Here is a 20946-nt window from a genome sequence, read left to right as displayed (position 1 = left end):
TAGTTCAGAGGTGGAGGTTGGGAGGAGGGGGGGTGTTTCCTTCATGGGGAAGTTCTAGTTCCTGAGTTCCTAACAAAGGACAGCAGCATAGGATCCCTACAAAATAGATAGTGATGCAGCAAGGTGAGATTGTACATAGACTTGGTCTTCATGGCAGATGATGGTCAGAAGCTTCCAGATAAACAGAATTTGAGCAGCAAAGACTTGTCACAGGTTCCTTCATAAAACTAGACAGCTGTTATTTGATCTTGCAGGTTGGAGGTAAATTAACAGACTGTTTTTTCTGAGTTCTCAATTGAATAAAGAGATTTCAAAATGGTCATTCAAGCCATGTGACTTCGTCCTCCACAATGATTCCATGAAGGAATGTACATCTTGTATCTGGACCTGGCTTTTGTCCCATGGCTTGCTATGTCATAGCCTTTAGCCTTTGGAAGATTCAACATTCATTTTAATAGCCATTGTCTTGTTAGATCCCTAGATTCTGCTAGAGGGGTAAGCTTATCAAGATACAAATAATGTCCATTTCCCTTCTATAGTCCTTTCTTAAATTAGCCTTGACAGTCCCAGGTGTGAGATGGTGCGTATAACAAGTTTCAATGTCTCTCCCCATTTTAGTCCTCTGGTTTTGTGGATTATTACAGGTACTTACAATGAGGTGTCAGATTCCACAAGGATGAGGGTGGAACACTTTTGTTTTTGCAAGTGCTGTGGCAATTTCCAGAAATTGTAGCCAATCTTGTGAGTCATGTGACCTGCATCAGTCATCTTTTTGAGTCAGTCAATGGGATGTTTTAGCAATCTCTTTAACATAATTAGTAGTCCGGCATCTGGTGATCATTGTACAACACAGAAAGAGGTGAGTTGGTCCACTAAATATATCACAGCTCTTTTGAAGAGACTTCCCAGATCTTTCCCCATATATCTATGATTATTTTTCCCCTTAAGTATTTATCCAATTCCATTTTGAAAGCTAATCTGTTCAATCTGTTCCCACTCCCTCCTATCAATTGATGATGAAAATTTGTTTCTGGTCTCTGGTTAGGGAGATACCGGACCACCTGGACCCATTGGACCCAAAGGTGACCAAGGGAATCAAGGAATTGAAGGTGAAAAGGTATATTGACATCATTTATCCAATTACTTGATGGGCATTATACGTGATGGCTAAACATAAATGTAAGTAAAACCCAAGCAGCTCACTACAAAGTGTGGTAGCACAAGTTCACTAGGCCAGCAAATGATCAACTAAAGTTTTTTTTTCATTCCATTCTTAAAGTTACAGATACAATGCTCAGAATGGACCAGGCAAACCCAAATCCATTCCTTGCTTGCTCCAAAAATAAATTCAAATTCAAATTGAACCCAATTCATGGTCCCCACAAGAGAGACAAACACGATCGAAGCTGACAAGATAAGGCATTGCACCCCACCATGGGCGGGATCTGATGCTTGATCTTCACCAAAAAGATCAATTAAAGGTGTTATACAAGGTTCTGTGACAAGTTGTGGGTGATATATGGGTTCTGTTTACAGGGAGTTGCAAGGAAATCAGAGGGGCACTTTTGCCCTGATTTTAGTCTGGGAGAACAAAACTGCAGCAACTGTTTAATCAGAGCTCTGCACTTACTGCCCCTCCTATGTGTTCTAATCCTGCCTGCCACAGGAATAAGGTGGGTACCTCATTGACTTATTCAGATGATGCAGGTGGGATTTTGATTTCATCGTTAATTAATAAAGGCAGCACAGTGGCACAGTGATGAGCACTGCTGCCACAGCTCCAGGGACCTGGGTTCGATTCCCAGCTTGGGTCATTGTTTGTGTGGTATTTGCATATTCTCTCTGTGACTGTGTGGGTATCCTCCAGATGCTCTGATTTCCTCCCACAGTCTAAAGATTTGCAGGTTAGGTTGATCAGCCATGCTAAATTGCCACTTAGTGTCCCAGGGATTAGCAGAATAAATATGTGGGGTTTTGGGGATAGGGCCTGAGTGGCATTGTTGTTGGTGCAGACTTGCTGGACCGAATGGCCGCCTCCTGCACTGTAGGGATTCTAATTGCTAGGTAGGCCATTCACTGCCTTGTAAAGAAGGGCAGAATGTGTGCCATTCTGTACAAGGCAGTGAGTGGCCTATCTAACAGACTTTGGACCTCCGGAGGCTACTCATGGAACAGTGCAACCTGGGCCCAGCATAAACACATCTGGGCTGCTTCTGTCCTGTTTTTGGAGCAGAATCAGGCACTCAGCCTAACTAGTACATGCTGTGTTCAGGCTGCTCTCTTTTTCTACCATTGTAATCATCCATTCCCTTCTGTCTCAAACACTTATGTATCTTCCCCTTAAGTTCATCATATTATTCACTTCAACATACCTGCGAGTTTCACATTACCATGCTTTGAGTAAAGACATTTGTCCTGTATTCCCGATTCAATTTCTTGATGTCCATCTTGCATTGATGGCCCCTGGTTATGCTCTTCCTCACAAGAGGAAACATTCTCTGTACACACTCTGTCAAAACAGAGGAGTTAAGGTGAGATGCAGCAGTACTCTAAATGGCACTTTGACCATCAATACATCTAAAGCCTTACATTTCCTGCAACCAGCAGAAAACGAGATGCTTGAGACAGTTGATCATCAACCCTCGCAGCAGTGTCCAGTCAGGGGATAACAACGTTACCAACTGATACTCATCGCGAAGGTAGGGGGGTGATTTACAAGTGCACACATTGCTGGCGGGAAACTCAATCTCTGGGCACACATTTGATGAAATCATGGTGATGTTGCCAGTGAATCCCTGAATTGCACAACCAGTGTGTAACGTTCCCATCTGGCAGTGAGAATCAAACCCTCTCAAGTGCCCACCACGCTTTTCATTTGGAATACTGCTCTTCTCAACACTTTCCAAAATCCTTTTATTCTCACACATCTAAACTATCTGTAAAAGATGCATTTTTTTTTAACTTTCCTTGATTTACATTCCAAAGGGAAGTCCAGGATTTGGAATTCCAGGCCAGCCCGGCCTCAAAGGAGAACCAGGCGAGAGGGTGAGTGATAGAAAAGTCTTGACAGGGAGACAGCTTTGTTCCAACAGGAATGGCGTGTACCTTGTTGATTAACTTTTGAACCTATCAGTTGATAATGAGCTTCACATACTTTCCATTTAGCCCATAACATTCAATGATCTGCAGAATGCATATGTCCCTGTTATATCCCTGCATGATGTATCTGTTCAAAAATTGTAGGTTGTGGTCTATGTGCTATCTGCTGTCTGGTATAATTTCTGAATTTGGATACAATTCAGGCGAATAAAGATGTCTCCTCTTTTCTCACTTTAAAGGCTAATGGGAAACAACTCTGAACAGTCAAAACCTTGATTCCAATTGATGTGGGCTCATCAAACAAAATGGCTCCTCTTTACTCCTTGAGCAGGCGCCATGCCCTAGGGCACAGCAACCATGGACTTCCATTGGATTGGTCCATGACTATGCTTGGCGGAGTATTGCAGTGGCTTCTTCAGTATGGCTAACCACTCTTGCTGCCTACCATTGGGCATACTGGAAGGACATATAGGCTGATAATCAACCTGTTTGGCCACGTTATGAACATATCTTCCATGGCTGTCAAATCCTGAAGTGCAACTTGAATCCAGAGCTTCTGGCTCAGAGTTAGGGATGCTACCCACTGCACAAGACTTCCATTCCTGCTTACAACTGAAACCTAATTGATACTAACATTCTAAATTAACCCCATTTAGTGCTAACCCATATTAATTTAGTACTGACTGGCAGCCATAGGAGGGTTGGTGTGGAAAATGAGACTGTCACATGCTGAGGTAAAAGGTATTTTTCTGAATTTGGGAGTTTTCCTCTATGCTGTATCTGACCTGGGAGTGTTTGATACTGGCAGAGACGCAGGAGAAATAATTTGTTTTCATTGATCATCTGTTGCTTGATCTTTCAGTGGGTAAATGGTATTTCTTGTTTATTGCTAAGCATTTTAAACAGAATGATTCCAGGTTTGATCATTAGGTTGTGCCAAGATAAAAGATCACAAATGAAGTTGAAATGGGGAGTGGGGGAATGATGGAAATGACCTGAACGTTCCCATAAGAATTTCCAAGAAGTGGCAACATACACTTCCATGCCTGCTGTGGCCGACAGCTATAAATAATGATGGTGGAGCCTCCAATTTTCTTTCCATCACATGGATGACCAGGAATTCTCCTGCTCATATTACCTATGTGTATTGGAAGGATCTATGTGTTGATACTTAATTTTTTGATTGCATTATCAACGCACCTTTCTTAGCCGTCAAGTCCTCGGGTAGGACGTAAACCTGAAGGGTCTGAGGTAGAGGGAGGGACTCTACCCACTCATCACAAGACGTCCTTTTGGTTATCATTATTGACATATATTTCTATCTCCGTAACATTGCTTACCTTTACCCCTGTCTCAACTCATCTGCTGCTGAAACCCTACTCATGCCTTCGTTACCTCAAGTCCCAGCTATTTTAATGCACTGCTGGCTTGTCTCCCACATTCTACTTCCATAAACATGACATCATCCAAAACTTTGCTCTTTGTGTCGAGTCCTCTTCATCTATCATCCCACTGCTCGATGACTTACACTGGCTCCTAGAAAGTCTTGATATTAAAATTCTCATCTTTGTTTTCAAATCTCTTTCGTCTCACCCCTCTGTCTCTCTGTAACCTCCTCAATCCTCTGAGATATCTGTACTCCTCTAATTCTGGTCTGTCACACATTCTCAATCATAAGTCTCCAGCTTTGATGGCCATGCCTTCAGTTGCCTATGCCCCAAGCTCTGGAATTCTCTCCAACTCTCTACCTCACTTTCCTCCTTGAAGACATCTCTTAAGATCTCTCTTTTTGACCAACAACAATAACTTTTATTGATATAGTGCATTTAATGTAATGAAACATTCCAAGGTGCTTCACAGGAGCACTATAAAACCAAGTACGACACTCAGCCACATATGGAGACATTAGGTCAGATGATGAAAAGCTTGGTCAAAGAGACAGTTGTTGGTGAAGTGGAGTTGGCACATGTGAAAATTAGTGCCATGTCTTTGGATAATGTTCCTAAATAGCAACATGTAGGTGAGAAATAGGAGGGGCCGAGGGGACGCCAGAGATAATGGTGTGGGAAGAGAAGCCATTGCATGTGATTCACTAGCTACAATTAGGTATAAGAACAGAGCCAGTGAGAGTAATCTCACCCAGCTAGAGGGGCGTTGGAGGAGGATGGAGTGATCAACTGTGTCAAAGACTGCATGCAGATCAAGAAGGACGAGCCAGGAAGTGTTTACCTTTGTCACAGTCACATAGGATGTGATTTATGATTTTGTTAAGAACTGTTTCGGTTCGGTAACCAGGGCGGTACTTCACTGGAGGGATCGAGCTTTTGGTCATCTGACCTAATATCTCCTAATCTGACTCAGTATTATACTTTGTCTCATAATGTCCCTGTGAGGCACTTTTGGAAATGTTATTATGTTAAAATCACTATATGAATGGTGATTTTAAAGTTTCTTAAAAATTACTTTTTAATGGGATGTGGATGTCACTGTCAAGGCAGCATTTGTTGCTCATCCCTAATTACTCTTGAGGAGGCTGTGGTAAGCCACCTTCTTGAACCCTCTTGGTGTAGGTCTTCCTCCACTCCATCATGGCTCCACAATGCCTTGATTTTAAAATTCTTGTTTTTGCTTTCAAACCTCTTCATGGTCTCATGCCTATCCTATCTCTGTAATCACCTCTAGCCCTTAACCCTTCAAGATCCATTCAATCCTCCATTTTTGGCCCCTTGCAGATCCCCTATTTTAATTAGTCCACCACTAGTGGCTGTGTCTTCAGCCGCTAAGACCCTAATATCTGGGATTCCCTCCCTAAATCACCTCCCCACTTCTCCGTCCTCCTTGAAGGCAGCCCTTAAAACCTGGTTCTTTGAATGAAATTCTGGTCACCTTCTCTTTTAACTTAGTATCAGTTGTTTTTGGTAATGCTATTGTGAAACATCTTAGGATGTTTTACTGAGTTAAAAGTGTTATTTGAATACAAGTTCACATTGTTATACCGTGAAAGAGATGGCTATTTCACCAAGGGAATTGGAGCGGGCAAGGGGTCGACAATGGGAAGATCTGTTGACCTCAGACGGGATTTTAGAATTTCAGGACGAGCAAGGCCATAAAATTCCATCCATTGTATTTGACATTTTACAATGAAAAAATAACATGGAAATGACAATATAGTACTTTAATTATCTCTGTTAAAATTTTATCGTATGGAAAAAATTGGCAAAGCTTTGCTTTGCTAGACTTTATGGGCATTGATAACATTTCAGTTTATTAGGAAGTTTGTCTGTTTTCTCTCAATGACATTGTAAGTTTGTTATTTCAACAGGGCAATGTTGGTTTATCGGGCCGACCAGGTGAGAAGGTAAGTTCAAATTGTTATTTTCCTTCCTTTCTTGATGAAATTCTGTTTTCTATTCTGCTGACAACAATTGCTTTGCAGTGGCCAACCAATAACAGAGCTAAAGCCTTCTTGTTTAAATAGGGTGAAATTGGCAAGGATGGAGAGCAAGGGAGACCCGGAGCTCCAGGAAGTCCAGGGCCAATAGGACTAAGAGGTAAAGATGTAAGTAAAAGTTCAAGGCCATGTCTGATTTTTAAGCAGGAAATCTCACCAACATAGCCCTTCCAAAAAAATCATTGGCAAGGAACTGCATTTACTTTGGGCATCCTTTTATGTTTATCGCTCTATCCACCATCAATGATTGCTCTTTGGGCCACAAGTCCTCCTCCACCTGCACCTCCCTCTTCAAACCCTTGACCTTAGCTCCTCACTGCCTGTGGTTTGTAAATTACTGAGATGGTTGTGTCCAGATCCAATTTGTCAACATCATTCACTTGGAATTTCCACAAGCATTGTTCTAATCTCCCTCTCTATCTCTGGAGAAAGACTGACAAAAACCTGGAATGGACAATGTAAATGCTGGAAATGGACTAAGAGATCAGGAAAGCCTAGAAATGTTATCCCTTTGAATCCTCAATTCAACCTACTCATTACCCTTTTGCTCACCATCAATTTTATTATTTGATTTTTAAAACATTGGAAACTCTAGCTAACATGGGCAGCATGGTGCAAATACCATCTCCTTTCTATTCCTGTTTGAAGGGCTGGTTGATTGATTTGATTTATTATTGTCATATGTATTTGTATACAGTGAAAAGTATAGTTTCTTGTATGCTACGCAGACAAAGCATACCATACATTGAAATGAAAGGAGAGGGTACAGAATGTAGTGTTACAATCATAGCTAGGAAGTAGAAAAGATCAACTTAATACGAGGTAAGTCCATTCAAAATTCTGATGGCAGTAGGGAAGAAGCTGTTCTTGAGTCGGTTGATACGTGACCTCAGATTTTTGTATCTTTTTCCCAACAGAAGAAGGTGGAAGAGAATATGTCTGGGGTGCGTGGGATCCTTAATTATGCTGCTTGCTTTATCGAGACAGCAGGAAGTGTAGACAGAGTCAATGGGTGGGAGGCTAGTTTGTGTGATGGACTAAGCTTCGCTTACAACCCTTTGTAGTTTTTTGTGGTCTTGGACAGAGCAGGAGCCATATCAAGCTGTGATACAACCAGAAAGAATGCTTTCTATGGTGCACTTGTAGAAGTTTGTAAGAGTTGTTGCAGACATGACATATTTCCTTACTCTTCTGAGAGAGTAGAGCATTGATCGGTTTTCTTAACTATAGCGTTGGCATGGAGGGACCAGGACAGGTTGTTGGTGATCTGGACACCTAAAAACGTGAAGCTGAATGTTATTTGAAACATTTTTCAGCACACTTATAACTAGTGTTTTCAAGATGATAATGATTCCCTGCTATTAGCTAGCCCACTGTTTTAAACAAATTAGCAATTGGCACCACAATGCCTCACCATTGTTGCCATGTTCAGTAAGTCTTTAACTGTATTTACTCCTGTTCAGATCTTCTCACCAGCCACTTGTTCTTTCTTTTCTTGTTGACACACTTTCCATCACTAGCTTAAGATGGTGATCTTCATCTTTGAGGCACAGATGCTCTTCCCACCACAATCTTCTCACTATGATACACTCCCCTTACTGCATGAGGACTAGTTTCCAATGGTTCTCTGTACATCATTTAATCTTTTCCAAAATCAAGACCTTTCCTGAAAGGACAATCTGAAAACTTTTGTGCCTTCAGGCACTGAGCAACATATCGAGGTGTTGACTTCCAGCCAGAGTAAAAGCGTGGAGTTGATTAGAGGCAGACAGCTGGAGAAAGGGTAAGATGCAAGTTAACCTATCAGTGAAAAACATGTGTCATTGAGAAAACAATGGGCTGTAGAAGTAGTAACTTCAAGGTGGAGAGATAAAGAAATTGACATGTACCTATCAAAAGCTAACTCTACAGGGAACAAAATAGTATAACTGTAGAACTCTAACTAACAGGAATAAGAAGAAAAGGAAGAGAGAGACAGCTCATATCAGAGCTGTAGCAAGTTGCAGCTATAGTCTCCCAAGAGATGCCGGCATTTTCTACCTTCGCTGAACTGGAGGACTATTTCCCAGACATGAGACCTGATTGTTCTAATTATTTGCTGGATTTAGCTCAGAGGGTCACTTTGTATGGAATATTGCTTTGGAAAAGGAGTGTCCCAGAGTTCAGGTAAAACGTAGGTAGTTTGGGAGCCGAGGAATAGTTTCATGTAAAATTATGCAACTATTGCTATCACTATCCTTAACTGTTATAGGCTGTTATAGTCCTTCTTGTCGTCTATGTTTTGGTTTGGTTTAATAAATATTCTTTATTGATTGTTCACACACTGATTGGTTTGTTTCTCATATGAAAAAACACACATAAGAACATAAGAAATAGGAGCAGGAGTAGACCATCTAGCCCTACGAGCCTGCCCTGCCATTCAGTAAGATCGTGGCTGATCTGAAGTGGCTCAGTTCCACTTTCCCGCCTTCTCCCTATAACCCTTAATCCCCGTGCCTACCAAAAACCTATCTACCCGCGTCTTAAATATATTTAGCGAGGCAGCCCCCACCACTTCAACGGGCAGAGAATTCCAGAGATTCACCACCCTTTGAGTGAAGAAGTTCCTCCTCAACTCCGTTCTAAACTGCCCCCCCCTTATCTTGAGGCTGTGCCCTCTAGTCCTACTGTCCTTTCTGAGCGGGAAGAATCTCTCCACCTCTACCCTATCCATCCCATTCATCATCTTGTACGTCTCAATGAGATCTCCCCTCATCCTTCTAAACTCTAACGAGTACAAGCCTAGTTTATTCAGCCTCTCCTCATAGCTCAACCCCCTCAACTCTGGTATCAGCCTAGTGAACCTCCTCTGCACTCCCTCCAAGGCCAAAATATCCTTGCGCAAGTGTGGCGACCAAAACTGCACACAGTACTCCAGCTGCGGCCTCACCAGTGCCCTGTACAGTTGCAGCAAGACCTCCCTACTTTTATATTCAATCCCCCTCGCTATGAAGGCCAGCATCCCATTCGCCTTCCTGACCGCCTGCTGCACCTGCAGGCTGGGTTTTTGCGACTCATGCACAAGGACCCCCAGGTCCTTCTGCACCATAGCATGCTGCAGCTTTTCGCCATGTAAGTAGTAGTCATTCCTACCAAAGTGGACAACCTCACACTTGCCGACATTAAATTCCATTTGCCAGTTCCTCGCCCATTCGCTCAGCCTATCTAGATCCCTCTGCAGACTATCCACACCATCCGCACAATTTGCCGTTCCACCAATCTTTGTGTCATCAGCAAATTTCGACACCTTACACTCGGTTCCCTCCTACAGATCATCTGTATAAATGGTAAATGGCTGAGGCCCCAGCACCGACCCCTGGGGCACTCCACTAGTCACCAACTGCCAATCCGAATAGCACCCATTGACACCCACTCTCTGCCTCCTATTTGACAGCCACATCTCTACAAACTGGTATTCCATGTTACCCTTCTGGAACTTGGGATACGCTTGCATTTAACATCAGCATGGGTTATAACAATAAGGCACACAGTTCTCCAAATATATAAATAATCTTTCAAATGAGATATTCAACCAAGGCCCTGTCTCTCCTCTCAAATGGATATAAAAGATCCCAAGGAACTGCTCCAAAGAAAAACAGGGTTGTTCTCCCCAGTGTCCTGGTGAATATTTATTCTCCAATTGATATCATCAAAACAGATTATTTGGTCACGATGGCACTGCTGTTTGTGGGAACTTGCGGTTTGCAAATTAGCTGTCACTACAACAGTAACTACACTGGATAAAGTACTTCACCGGCTGTAAAATGCTTGGGAATATGTCCTGAGGTTCTGAAATGCATGCAAGTTCTTTTTGTTGGCTTTCATCTTTTGTTAGTCACCTCATACAACGAATGTTTTCATTGTTCTTGTGAATTGCACACTTCCTTTAACATAATCCATCAAATCATCAGAACAACAGCTTCAATTTAAAGGGAAAACATTCTCACATTAGCTTCTGTGTTTTGGCAGATGATGGGCTGTCAGGCTTGTTTTATTCAGTCATCTGGGAATCACTCAAATTTAAGAAAGGGAATACAGTCCTGGGATTGGGCCTCATGGGACTAGGCTTCTTGAGATTATCTTTATGAGATTAGGCCTTGTGAGATTAGGCCTCCTGATATTAGACCTTGTGAGATTAGGCCTCCTGGTTGCCTTCTCGATCAAGTGTGATGGATAATGAAAGGGGATTAAAATGCGGGAAATTCAAGGAAATGCTCTTGAAACAAATTGAATTATTTAAGGTATAAAAACAAAGTGCTGTAAAAACTCAGCAAGCCTGGTGGAATTTGTGGAGAGAGAAACAGAGTTAACATTTTGAGCCCTGATGTGATTAGGATAATTTTGCGGCTTGTTCCAATTGTCAAAGGTCTGATTTAACAATCATGTGTTGTTTCTAATAGGGTATAAAAGGGCAGAAAGGTGAACCAGGCAAGGTACTGTCAGTTTCTATAACTTTTGTTTCACTGCAAAGTCACTGTATTATGTTAATATATTGCTAATGATTAGATCCTGTTGCCACATCACTGACTTCTCTTCTAATTAGGGCGAAATGGGTCCTCCAGGTTACTCGGGGGAGCGAGGAATAAGGGTAAGAATTAAAAAATTCTTTGATTTGTTATTTTAATTGCCATCTGCAATCTTTCTAACTGAAGGAATTGTTCTGTGAAGTCTTGTAAAGCCTCGGTTTTGCCTGATCAAATTCTCTAAGTTCAGCCTGCCTCGCTACTGGATTGCTTGATCCAAAAGAAAGAGTTCTTTGGTCTGCAGAAAATCAAAGAGTTTTTTGTTTTGGACACCCATGACTGTACGATCATGGATTTGACTGATCTTCAGCACCTTGTATCTGCAAGAACTAGTGAGGCAATACAGATCAGTTAGAATTAATTCCATCCATTCTTTAAGTCATTGTGACTCCTGGTTAAAATGTGCTTGTTCCATGACTAAGTTCTGCTACAGGCCAAAATGAGTGTCAAAGGTTTTGGTTACAGTCTCAAAGTCTGCAATGGATTCCTCCACACCTTTTGTCTGGAGATTTTTGACTGCTTCTGGATCCACAGTATAAAGAAAGGGATTTGATACTTTTGTTGAATGAAAACCTGATGCTGCTCAATACTGGAGAAAGTGATGTTTCCATAACTCCCATTGTTAGCCTCACTGCCGGCCCTTCAGGCAGTCTAATGGGCGGGGTAGGGAGAAGGGACTGCTCACTAGGTATGGCTATCTTACCTCTCTTCAGTGTGTCTGCTTTTTCTGTTGATTTGTTGTGAGTTGCTATCAAGATTTTCTTCATTCTGTAGTTCCTTCGACAACACCGATGTATGTTTTAGGCCAGTGTATCCAACAGCTGCCACCATGTTCTGAGCTGGTACTTCTATTTGTGGACTCTAAAGGTGTGATTTTTCTGGATGCACTTGCCCCAAAACTAGAAAATCCCACCCAAGATCAACAGATCTTTGCATGATCCATCCCCCTACTGCATCTAAACAGGCTATAGAGTAGGCACCTTGATCCTGAGCATGGTGATTCATACCACTGATGCCAGTGGTACATCATCATCTGACATACATTAGTATATCCCATCTGTTCATCTTTTATACTACAGCAATCAATGGAATGGTTCATTTCAACCTTTATCATCTGAGGATCAACCAGAAATATAGGTGACTGCCAAATGACTGTCTGGGAGCACTGAGACAGGAAGTGAGGAATGGGAGGAGGCCATTCAGTACTTCAACTTATTCTACTATTCAGTTGATCTATCTGCCTGCTCTGAATCCATAATGTTTCACTAACTTCACTTCCAAAAAATAGATCTGGGCAAAATATTTGCTTTTTGTTTTAGCACTTATTGTACTTAGAGGGCCTGTACATCAGATCCAAAGAGATTTTGCCACATTTTATAGCTCTTTTAGGAGTAATTCATATTTAAATACTGTCCTGACAAGACAAATATATGCAAATGAAGCCTGAATTTTTCTTGTCAAAGAGAAGAAAGGACAGATGACCAAAGTCCTGAGTCATTTAATCTCCAAATCTCACTTGAACTTTGCAATTCTTTGTGCGACAGATAAAATATGTAATGTGAATGGATTCTCATTGTTCTCTGTCCCCAGTTTGAAGAATTCCAACTGCAGATCATCGCTAATGGTTAGGACAGAAACGTTAAGACCAATGCTGGTAGCTGAATAGAAATATTTGTAAAGGCGTGAACCTCAAGTTAGGCATCCAGACTTTATATCAGTGCTCTACAGCTAAACCTCCTCGGCTGGTCAAAAATCATTGATGGAAATGGTACCAAGATCTTTGTATGGTGGGACAGTACAAGGGCAAAGGAACTTGCCAGAGACATTTAGCAGGTCTTTGTATCTGTGAGCATGTTTTTTAAAAATTCATTCAGGGGATATGGTCAATGGTGGTAAGGCCAGTATTCATTCCCCAATATTATTTACACTTAAATAGAGGCGGTGAACCTTCTCCTTAAGCTACTACTGTCTGTATAGTGAAAATGATTCCACCATAGAATGTAAAGTAGTGAGTACTAGTTCCAAGTAGGGATGGTGTGTGACTTAGAGGGGAACTTGCAAAGAATGGTTCACAAGCGATGGGTGTCTTTGTCTTAGATAGTGAATTTCATAGGTTTGGGAGGTGCTGTTAAAGGAGCCCTGGTAAATTACTAGGCAGAATCCAGTGAAGCTCAGGACATAGTTCTGATATTTTGACCTCCTGAGTCTCCAGCAGGCAACCCTGCACAGGAAAGAGTGATCACTTTTCACAGAACTCCCAATCATTGGCCAAGAGTGGCTGAGACAGGCAGCCTCGGAGGTGGAGTCAGCAAATGTAAATGGAGGGTGCAGTAAACACAAAAAACAAAATAAGCAACGCATGTTAATTCTTCATTTTCACATATTCTTTAAATATTTTGTAGGGGCCTTTAGGTCTGCCAGGCCGGCCTGGAGAAAAGGGACACAAAGGAGATTCTGGAAACTCTGGAGAGATGGTAGGTGATAAACATTATGTGGAACATTTCCTTTCTAATCACAGGAAGAATAAGAATAAGAGTTAAGATAACCCATTGCTTAACATATTGAAGAGATCTGGGGGAGATTTCTCCCATCCTGCCTGCAATGGGAATCGAAGCAGGCGGCAAACGGACCATGCAAAGGTCCATTGACCTCTGGCAGGATTCTCCGGTTTTGGGGTGAGCATGGCCGGAGAATCCCACCCCTTGATTTCCAATTAGTTGGACCTGGGCTTAATTACCAAAAATTTTCATCACTGAAATTTACTCATTCAACCTGGCTGTGCTTGAGTCCCAACTCAAGCCAATTCCTCCGTTATTGTCTCAATCTCGGCTTCAGAACAGTGCCTCCTGTTGCACAACTGAGATATTTTTCCATCAATGGATTGAGGAGACTTTGAAGAATCCTTTTAAAGTAAGCAAATAGTGGAGATTCTCCTGTGACTGGGTGAAAACCCAGTTTAAAGAGGGGAATGGAGATAATTCCAATAAAGTGAATGCAAACTGTGGGGACTTTACAGATCAAATTTTCATGGAGTGGGAAAGCTGGAACCTGGTTCCAGGATTTCCAATCCCATTCCTGGGGCTTCTAATTTTGACTAATGCAGGTTAAGGGTGTGGGCTGTTGTGAGCCCACTCCCAGTCTGACTGGCTCGATAACCAGCCTGTCCTAGTCCTCCACAATTTTCATGGATTTGGGCTAGCTTTTCAAGGACTCATTATCCATGATACCGCTGAGGTGTCATGAACTATAGCTGGATGAAGGAACCTTGTTTTTGAAAGCTAAGCTGAAAATATCTTATCCACGTTCCCACGCAAACTTATGCCTGTGCATCCACCCCTCCCCCAAGTGCTTCATACCCTCCACGCCAGTCTATTCCCATTCATCCAGTACAATGACTTCTCACACCTTAAATGCCGAGCTATGGGACTTCTATGCCATTTGCCCACTAAACACTCTATACAGAACCAATCAATCCCAGAGTGTTAATTGGATTTGTTAAAAAAAAGCTTTAAAAAAGAGTCATTTATTCATAACTTTCCACGTTCCTAAAGAAATTCATTTCACTATAACCCAATAAAAGTGTCAATCATCATTAAAGTATCAATAGCAGAAACCACAAGCAAACAAAAACTCTTTTTCTTATGTAAATAAACATTGTGAAATTGATAGAACAGCTCAGGGATCCAGAGCTGTCAATCACTCAATGCTTTCCCTGTGACACAGCTATTTCAACATTAATGGTTCTCAGCCAAGAATCAATAATGAACTTGGCTCAGAGCTCAGGCATCCAAAATACTGTGGATGCTGGAATCTGAAACAATATCAGAAAATGCTGGAAAATCTCAGCAATTCTGACAACATCTGTGGAGAGAGAACAGAACCAATGTTTCAATTCAGGATGACTCTTCATCATAGCCATTAGAGTGTTGAGGAGGTTCATGTAGAGCATAAACACTGGCATTGACCTATTGGGTTGAATGGACTGTTTCTGTGCTGCAATTAATTTGTAATATTTTGGAATACAATCTTAAAGCTTATAAAATCCATCATTCCTGATGCAGGTTATACTATTGCAGCAATGAGATATTCAGTGCCCAATATGTGCAGAACCTGGTCCCATTGCTAAATTGGTAGGAACCATTTTTTTAGGTGACCCAGATGACCCTGAAATCTTTTAGATGAGTTTCAAATAGGATTGCCATGCTTCAGAATTATCATTTTGGAATTGTCAATATCCAGGATGAGCAGCTCAGGAGAAGAATCATTAGGGCATCAAAAAAAAAGTGCTTTTTTTTTTGCTCCTTTCTTGGAATACTTTTAATTACTACTGATAAAAATATCGGAGATGGGGATCACAGGCTGTCATGTATCATTCAATTCATTAATGAAGAGTCTTTTCACTTCCTGATTAGCTTGGGAATCTCATTCAATCAGTGTTAACAATCCAAGGCTCAAGGCCCAATTTCAGGCTGGCCTCAGATTTCCCTGGGGCACCAAATCTAGACCCAGAAACTCCATCTTATTTGGTCCTTTCAATCTTGTATGAATCATAGAATTCCTATAGTGTAGAAGGAGGTCATTTGGCCCATCGAGTCTGCACTGATTCTCTGACAGATTATCTTACCCAGACCCTACCCCTCTAACCCCACACATGTACCATGGCAAACCCCCCTAACCTACATATCTTGGGACATGAAGGGGCATTTTGGATTGGCCAGTCCACCTAACATGCACACCTTTGGAGTGTGGAAGAAAACCGGAGCACCTGTGGAAACCTGTGCAGACATGGGAAGAACTTGCAAACTCCACACAGTCATCCAGGGACGGAGTTGAGCGTGGGTCCCTGGCATTGTGAGGCAGCAGTGTTGACCACTGTGCCACCGCGTACTCTGGGTATTGTCTGTTTAACTTAGTTCCTCAGAATGCAAGAGTCCTCCAGATATTACAACTCTGGATGTTTCCATTGCTCTGATACAGTCACATATTCGTGTTTTCTCCTGTACTGTGTGGCATAATTTGAACAGTAGCTTGGGGAAACTGAAAATCCTTGAAACAGCCTAAGGATTAAGGCAATCTAGCTCATTCAAAGAGTTAGCACAGGCATGATGGACTGAATGGCCTCCTATTGTGCTGTTAGATTTGCTGATTAAGGTCCAGATATGTAGCTGTTGGATATAATGGAATAACAATTCCCCTGCCTCATGCCTCGGCAAACATTGGGAGGGCAAGTTTCTTCAAATTGCGATTTTGTAAGCATTAACTTGTGAAGATGAAAAATGATGGGTTCAGAAACCTGGAGTTAAATTATACGTGCTCCTGATATGCACTAGTGAGCATGGGCAGCAAAACTTTCACCCCAGATAACAGCATTAAGAGAAAGAAGCAAATGCGTTTTAAATTACGCTCAGTAACTATTCCTTTCTCTTTCAGGGAGTAATTGGTCCAAAGGGACAGAAAGGCGATACAGTAGGTTCTTTACAAATATAACTTTCTTCAGGAACTAGTCCAACTTTGACAGTCAAAAGCTAACTTTAATAGGTTAGTTAACTGTGTTCTGATTGGAATTTGTGTCATTGCAGGGCAGGCCAGGGCTGCCTGGGCAACCTGGATCCACTGTAAGTATTTGTTAAAGAATGTCATGAGTAAATTTAGATGTGTGTACGTTCTGAGAGACCATAACGGCCCTCTGATTCTCTCAATACTTGACCAACTGTACCTAAACCGATGGATGCGTAATCTGTCAACAAACTGATTCTGATCAGCACAGCAAGACTAAAAGGATGATTGGGAATGGGAGAGATCATTAGCTGGGTTCATTAAATACCACAGCCTACACATGTGTTCTCATACCCCTCCTTTCCCAGATATCTATCCAATTCCTTCTTAAATTTTATCCGCACGGTCCATTTCTCAAGTTTCAATCCACTCATCAGATTTACAGAACTGAGAAGGTGACTCTTTTCTACAAAAAAACAGAGGCAAGCTGATTGGGGACTTTAATAGTAGAAAAGTGTTTGAAAGGTTAAACAGAGAGAAAATGGGCTGAATCTTGTTGGTGATGGTGAGATGCTGCTGTCTGGACTGAAAGCAGGAGCACCGCAAACTGCCGGATCCCAGTGGAGAGGATCTCCAAGAGGATTGCGCATATTGACGCACACATCAAGTTTTTACAAAGATGCAAGAAATCAGACAAGATACTTGAAAGCAGGAAGCATCCCTATTTCAGTGAGCAGTGGAACACTGGATGGCATATTGCTGATGGGCACCAATTAGAAGGCCATTGCTGGGGCTACTGTCCAATTAAGGGTGGTGGCCCATCCCCAAAATCTTCTGATCCAAACAGTGGGCCGGTGGCTGTCAGCCTCAGTGGTGCCGCTGCTCACTGTGGCCATTGCTGCAGCTGCAACTCCAGGGAGCCTCAATGGTTGGGGGAAACTGCAGCAAGGCCTCACCAATTGGTGTCATGGTGCATTGATGGTCGCTTTTGCCACGAGGGCCATGAGCGATCATAAACCTGCTGGATGGTCCCCCAACAAATGCCCAAGAAGGCAGATGTGACCCTGAATTAGCCCACTTAAGAGCCTCAACTGGATACCCAGTGGGCAGTGGAGCTGCTGGCAGTATGGCGTGGTGGCAGAAAATCTTCAGGGTTTCCACCTAATGTCTCCCTCTGTCATTCTGCTACCTCACCCGCCTCCCAGCTCATCGCTAATGATCAAAAAGATTCAGCCCAATATCTCCACTTGTGGGGAGTCCAAAACCAGTGGACATAAATATAATTATAAATCCAATCAGAAATTCAAGAAAATCTTCCCAATCCAGAGAATGGTTAGAATGCAGAATTTGCTATCACAAGGAGCAGTTAAGGCAACTGGCAGAGAGACAATTAAAAGGAAGTGAGGTAAGCATATGAGGGAGAAAGGAATAGCAAGATAAGCAGGCTGTGTTTTAATGAAGATAGATGGAAGAATGTTTGTGTAGAGCATAAACGCCAGCAGAGATGAGTTGGGCTCAATGGCCTGTTTCTGTGCTGTAAATTCAATGGGTGGATTCTCTGGTCTTTCATGCCAGTGGGATTCTCCTGTCCTGCTGCAGTGAACAGAGATTTGGTTGAGCTCCAAATTCTCCATCCTCAATGACAGTGGCGGTGGGTCATGAATGGCCGGCGCAATCTGACCTCTGTTACCTGTGAGAAATGTAGATATATCAAAGTGGTCTGTCCACCTTCCCTCTCCTGTGATTGTCTCTGTTCACTGTGAAAGTCCCTAATGTAGTTTGCCATTCAATCTTGGTTCTAAAATGCACTGTGTTCATAGGTGGTTAAATTCATGACTTTCTCTTTCACATTTCAGGTCAACTTCCTGAACAACAGTGTTATTATTAAAGGTGAAAAGGTAAAAGGGAAATAGTCTTTTAATGTAACTTTTTGATTACATTGTTAGTAACTCCGTGGTGGCCAAGTAAAGTCAGAAACTTTCCCACTCAGTCCTGGGAATCTGAGTTGGCGAATAAGAACCGGCTTGTCCATTAGTTTAGAGAACAATTTTCCCACTTCCTTTCCCTCCATTCTGCCTCATATTGACACCATCAGTCCTTCGCAATGGTGGAACAGTCGCTGAAGGTTGGCATGCAGTTACAGCAGGCAGTGAGGAAAGCATGTTGGTCTTTATAACAAGAGGATTTGAATATAGGAGTAAGGATGTCTTGCTGCAGTTATATAGGGCTATGGTGAAGCCACACCTTGAGTATTGTGTGCAGTTTTGGTCTCCTAGTCTGAGGAAGGAATCCTTGTTATTGAGGGAGTCCAGCGAAGGTTCATCAGACTGATTCCCGGAAGGGCAGGACTGCTGTATGAAGAGAGATTAGATCAACTGGGCATCTATTCTCTGGAATTTGGAAGAATTAGAGGGGATCTCATAAAAACATATAAATCCTGATGGGACTGTAGAAGCTAGAAACGGGAAGAATGTTCCTGATGTTGGGGAAGTGCAGAACTAGGGGTCACAGTCTAAGAATAGGGGATAGCCATTCAGGACTGAGATGTGGAAAAACTTCTTCTTTTAGAGAGTTGTGAGCTTGTGGAGTTCTCCAGTACAGAGAGCTGCTGTGTCAGTAGAGGGAGCTGGACATGGCCTTAATGGCTAAAGGGATCAGGGGGTATGGAGAGAAAACAAGTGTGGGATACTGAAAGTGCATGATCAGTCTTGATCATATTGAATGGTGATGCCAGCTCAAAGGGCCGAATGGCCTGCTCTTGTACCTATTTTCTATGTTTATATTTTCTATGTTTCTATGCCACAGCCCCCACAGAGATAAGCCAACTCTCTGCAAATCAGGAATCAGAGTTGGAACATTTCAAATTGACACAGATTCATTCATTAAGTGACACAGCACAAAGCAAGTCATTCGGCCCATCATACTTCTGCTGACCCTTTGAAAAGCCCTGCTTTTTGTTCATAATCCTGTAAACTCTGCCTCCTCAACTGCCAACACCCTTCAAAGTTAACCCAGTGGGAATTTGGAACTCTGCCTGTAAGCGTGTTAGAGGCGGGAACCCTCAACAGTTAAGAATCATTAAGATGCGCACTTGAGGCGCCATAGCATACAAGGCTATGGACCAAATGCTGGAAAGTGGGATTAGAATAGGTGCTTGATGGCTGGCACAAACACAATGGGCCAAAAGGCTTCTTTCTGTGCTGCAAAACTCAATGACTAAGCTGATTTTTGCGCCGGAATTCTCCCACCCTACCCTCCACTGAATCAGAGGAGGCGAGGGGCAGACAATGGAAACGTTCATTGAACATGAGCACAATTTTCTGGTCTTGGATTGAGTGAGGCCGTAAAATCCCATCCATGAAGTCAGCTTTTATGAGCTTTTCTGGCGAAGTGTTCCACATTCCAACAATTGAGTGAAGACAATTCTCCTCGTCTGCTTTCAAGATATTTTGTCAATGGCATCAAAAGCAATAATACTTTAAACACCATGGATGCGATCTTACCAGCCACTCATGCCACACACCTACTGCAGTGAGGTTGTGCAATTTGGCTTGCAGCCAGCTCTCTGTTCACTGCAGCAGCAAGGGAAAATCCCCCTGGCGTGAATGGCCATAACATTCCATCCTATATATCAGTACAGTTTGCAGTTGAAATGAAATTAATTCTTACCTTGTTGTTCTGCAGGGTGATACAGGACTTCCTGGGGAATGGGGTCTTAAGGGAGAAGCAGGTGAACCTGGTATCGATGGTCTTCCTGGACCAAGGGTAAGTGGATGACTGCTGGTTGGGTCACATTCATACTGCAGTATGGCTCTGTACGCTGTGACTGCTTTTAGTGTTTCATCAGACTTCATTTAAGTGGGAGGATAGTGGGCCCAATTTTTTGCCTATCCACACAGCATTACAGGAATATTTTTTTTAAATTTATCCATTCTTGGTGTATGGGTGTCACTAGCAAAGTCAGCATTAATTGTTCATTACTGCTTGCCTTTTTAGAAGGTGGTAAACGGTCATATTTTTAAACTGTTAGAATCCATGTGGTTAAGGTACACCCATTGTGCTGGTTTTTGACCCAACAACAAAACACCGATGTGTCTCCAAGTCAGCATGGTGTCCCACTGAAAGGGAAACTTAGAGGCACTGTTGTCACACTGCAGCTCCTGCCCTTCTCCTAGCCAGTAGATGTCATTGGTTTGGGAGGTTTGGTTGAAGAAGCTCTGGCGGGTTGTTGTTGTGTTATATGGGAGATGGTACACACTGCAGCCAAAGGAAGTTGGTGGAAGGAGTGAATGATCAGAGTGCAGGTTCTACTCTGTCTGCTGTGATAATTATATATGA

The 20946-nt window shown here is 42.4% G+C and overlaps 2 protein-coding genes across 2 annotated transcripts in view; both read left to right on the top strand.

The window, feature by feature from the left end:
• Positions 1-13397, top strand: part of col7a1l (collagen type VII alpha 1-like) — a 131978-nt gene extending 118581 nt beyond the window's left edge. The window contains exons 39-45 of the mRNA XM_080207870.1: positions 1046-1117; positions 2986-3045; positions 6422-6457; positions 6578-6658; positions 10990-11022; positions 11133-11177; positions 12703-13397. Coding sequence (XP_080063996.1) covers positions 1046-1117; positions 2986-3045; positions 6422-6457; positions 6578-6658; positions 10990-11022; positions 11133-11177; positions 12703-12741 — 366 coding nt within the window. The 3' untranslated portion in view covers positions 12742-13397. The remainder of the gene's footprint in view (positions 1-1045; positions 1118-2985; positions 3046-6421; positions 6458-6577; positions 6659-10989; positions 11023-11132; positions 11178-12702) is intronic.
• A 152-nt stretch (positions 13398-13549) lies between these two features.
• LOC145355625 (uncharacterized) overlaps positions 13550-20946 on the top strand; it is a 190526-nt gene continuing 183129 nt past the window's right edge. Inside the window, exons 1-5 of the mRNA XM_080207869.1 lie at positions 13550-13586; positions 16543-16578; positions 16692-16727; positions 18465-18506; positions 20293-20373. Coding sequence (XP_080063995.1) covers positions 13584-13586; positions 16543-16578; positions 16692-16727; positions 18465-18506; positions 20293-20373 — 198 coding nt within the window. The 5' untranslated portion in view covers positions 13550-13583. The remainder of the gene's footprint in view (positions 13587-16542; positions 16579-16691; positions 16728-18464; positions 18507-20292; positions 20374-20946) is intronic.

The sequence above is a fragment of the Carcharhinus amblyrhynchos genome, chromosome 19 (genome assembly GCF_965287045.1).
Source record: "Carcharhinus amblyrhynchos chromosome 19, sCarAmb.v2.hapA, whole genome shotgun sequence".
Classification (NCBI taxonomy): Eukaryota; Metazoa; Chordata; class Chondrichthyes; order Carcharhiniformes; family Carcharhinidae; genus Carcharhinus; species Carcharhinus amblyrhynchos.
Note: the sequence above shows the minus strand (reverse complement) of the source record. Positions and strands in the feature narration are given on the sequence as shown.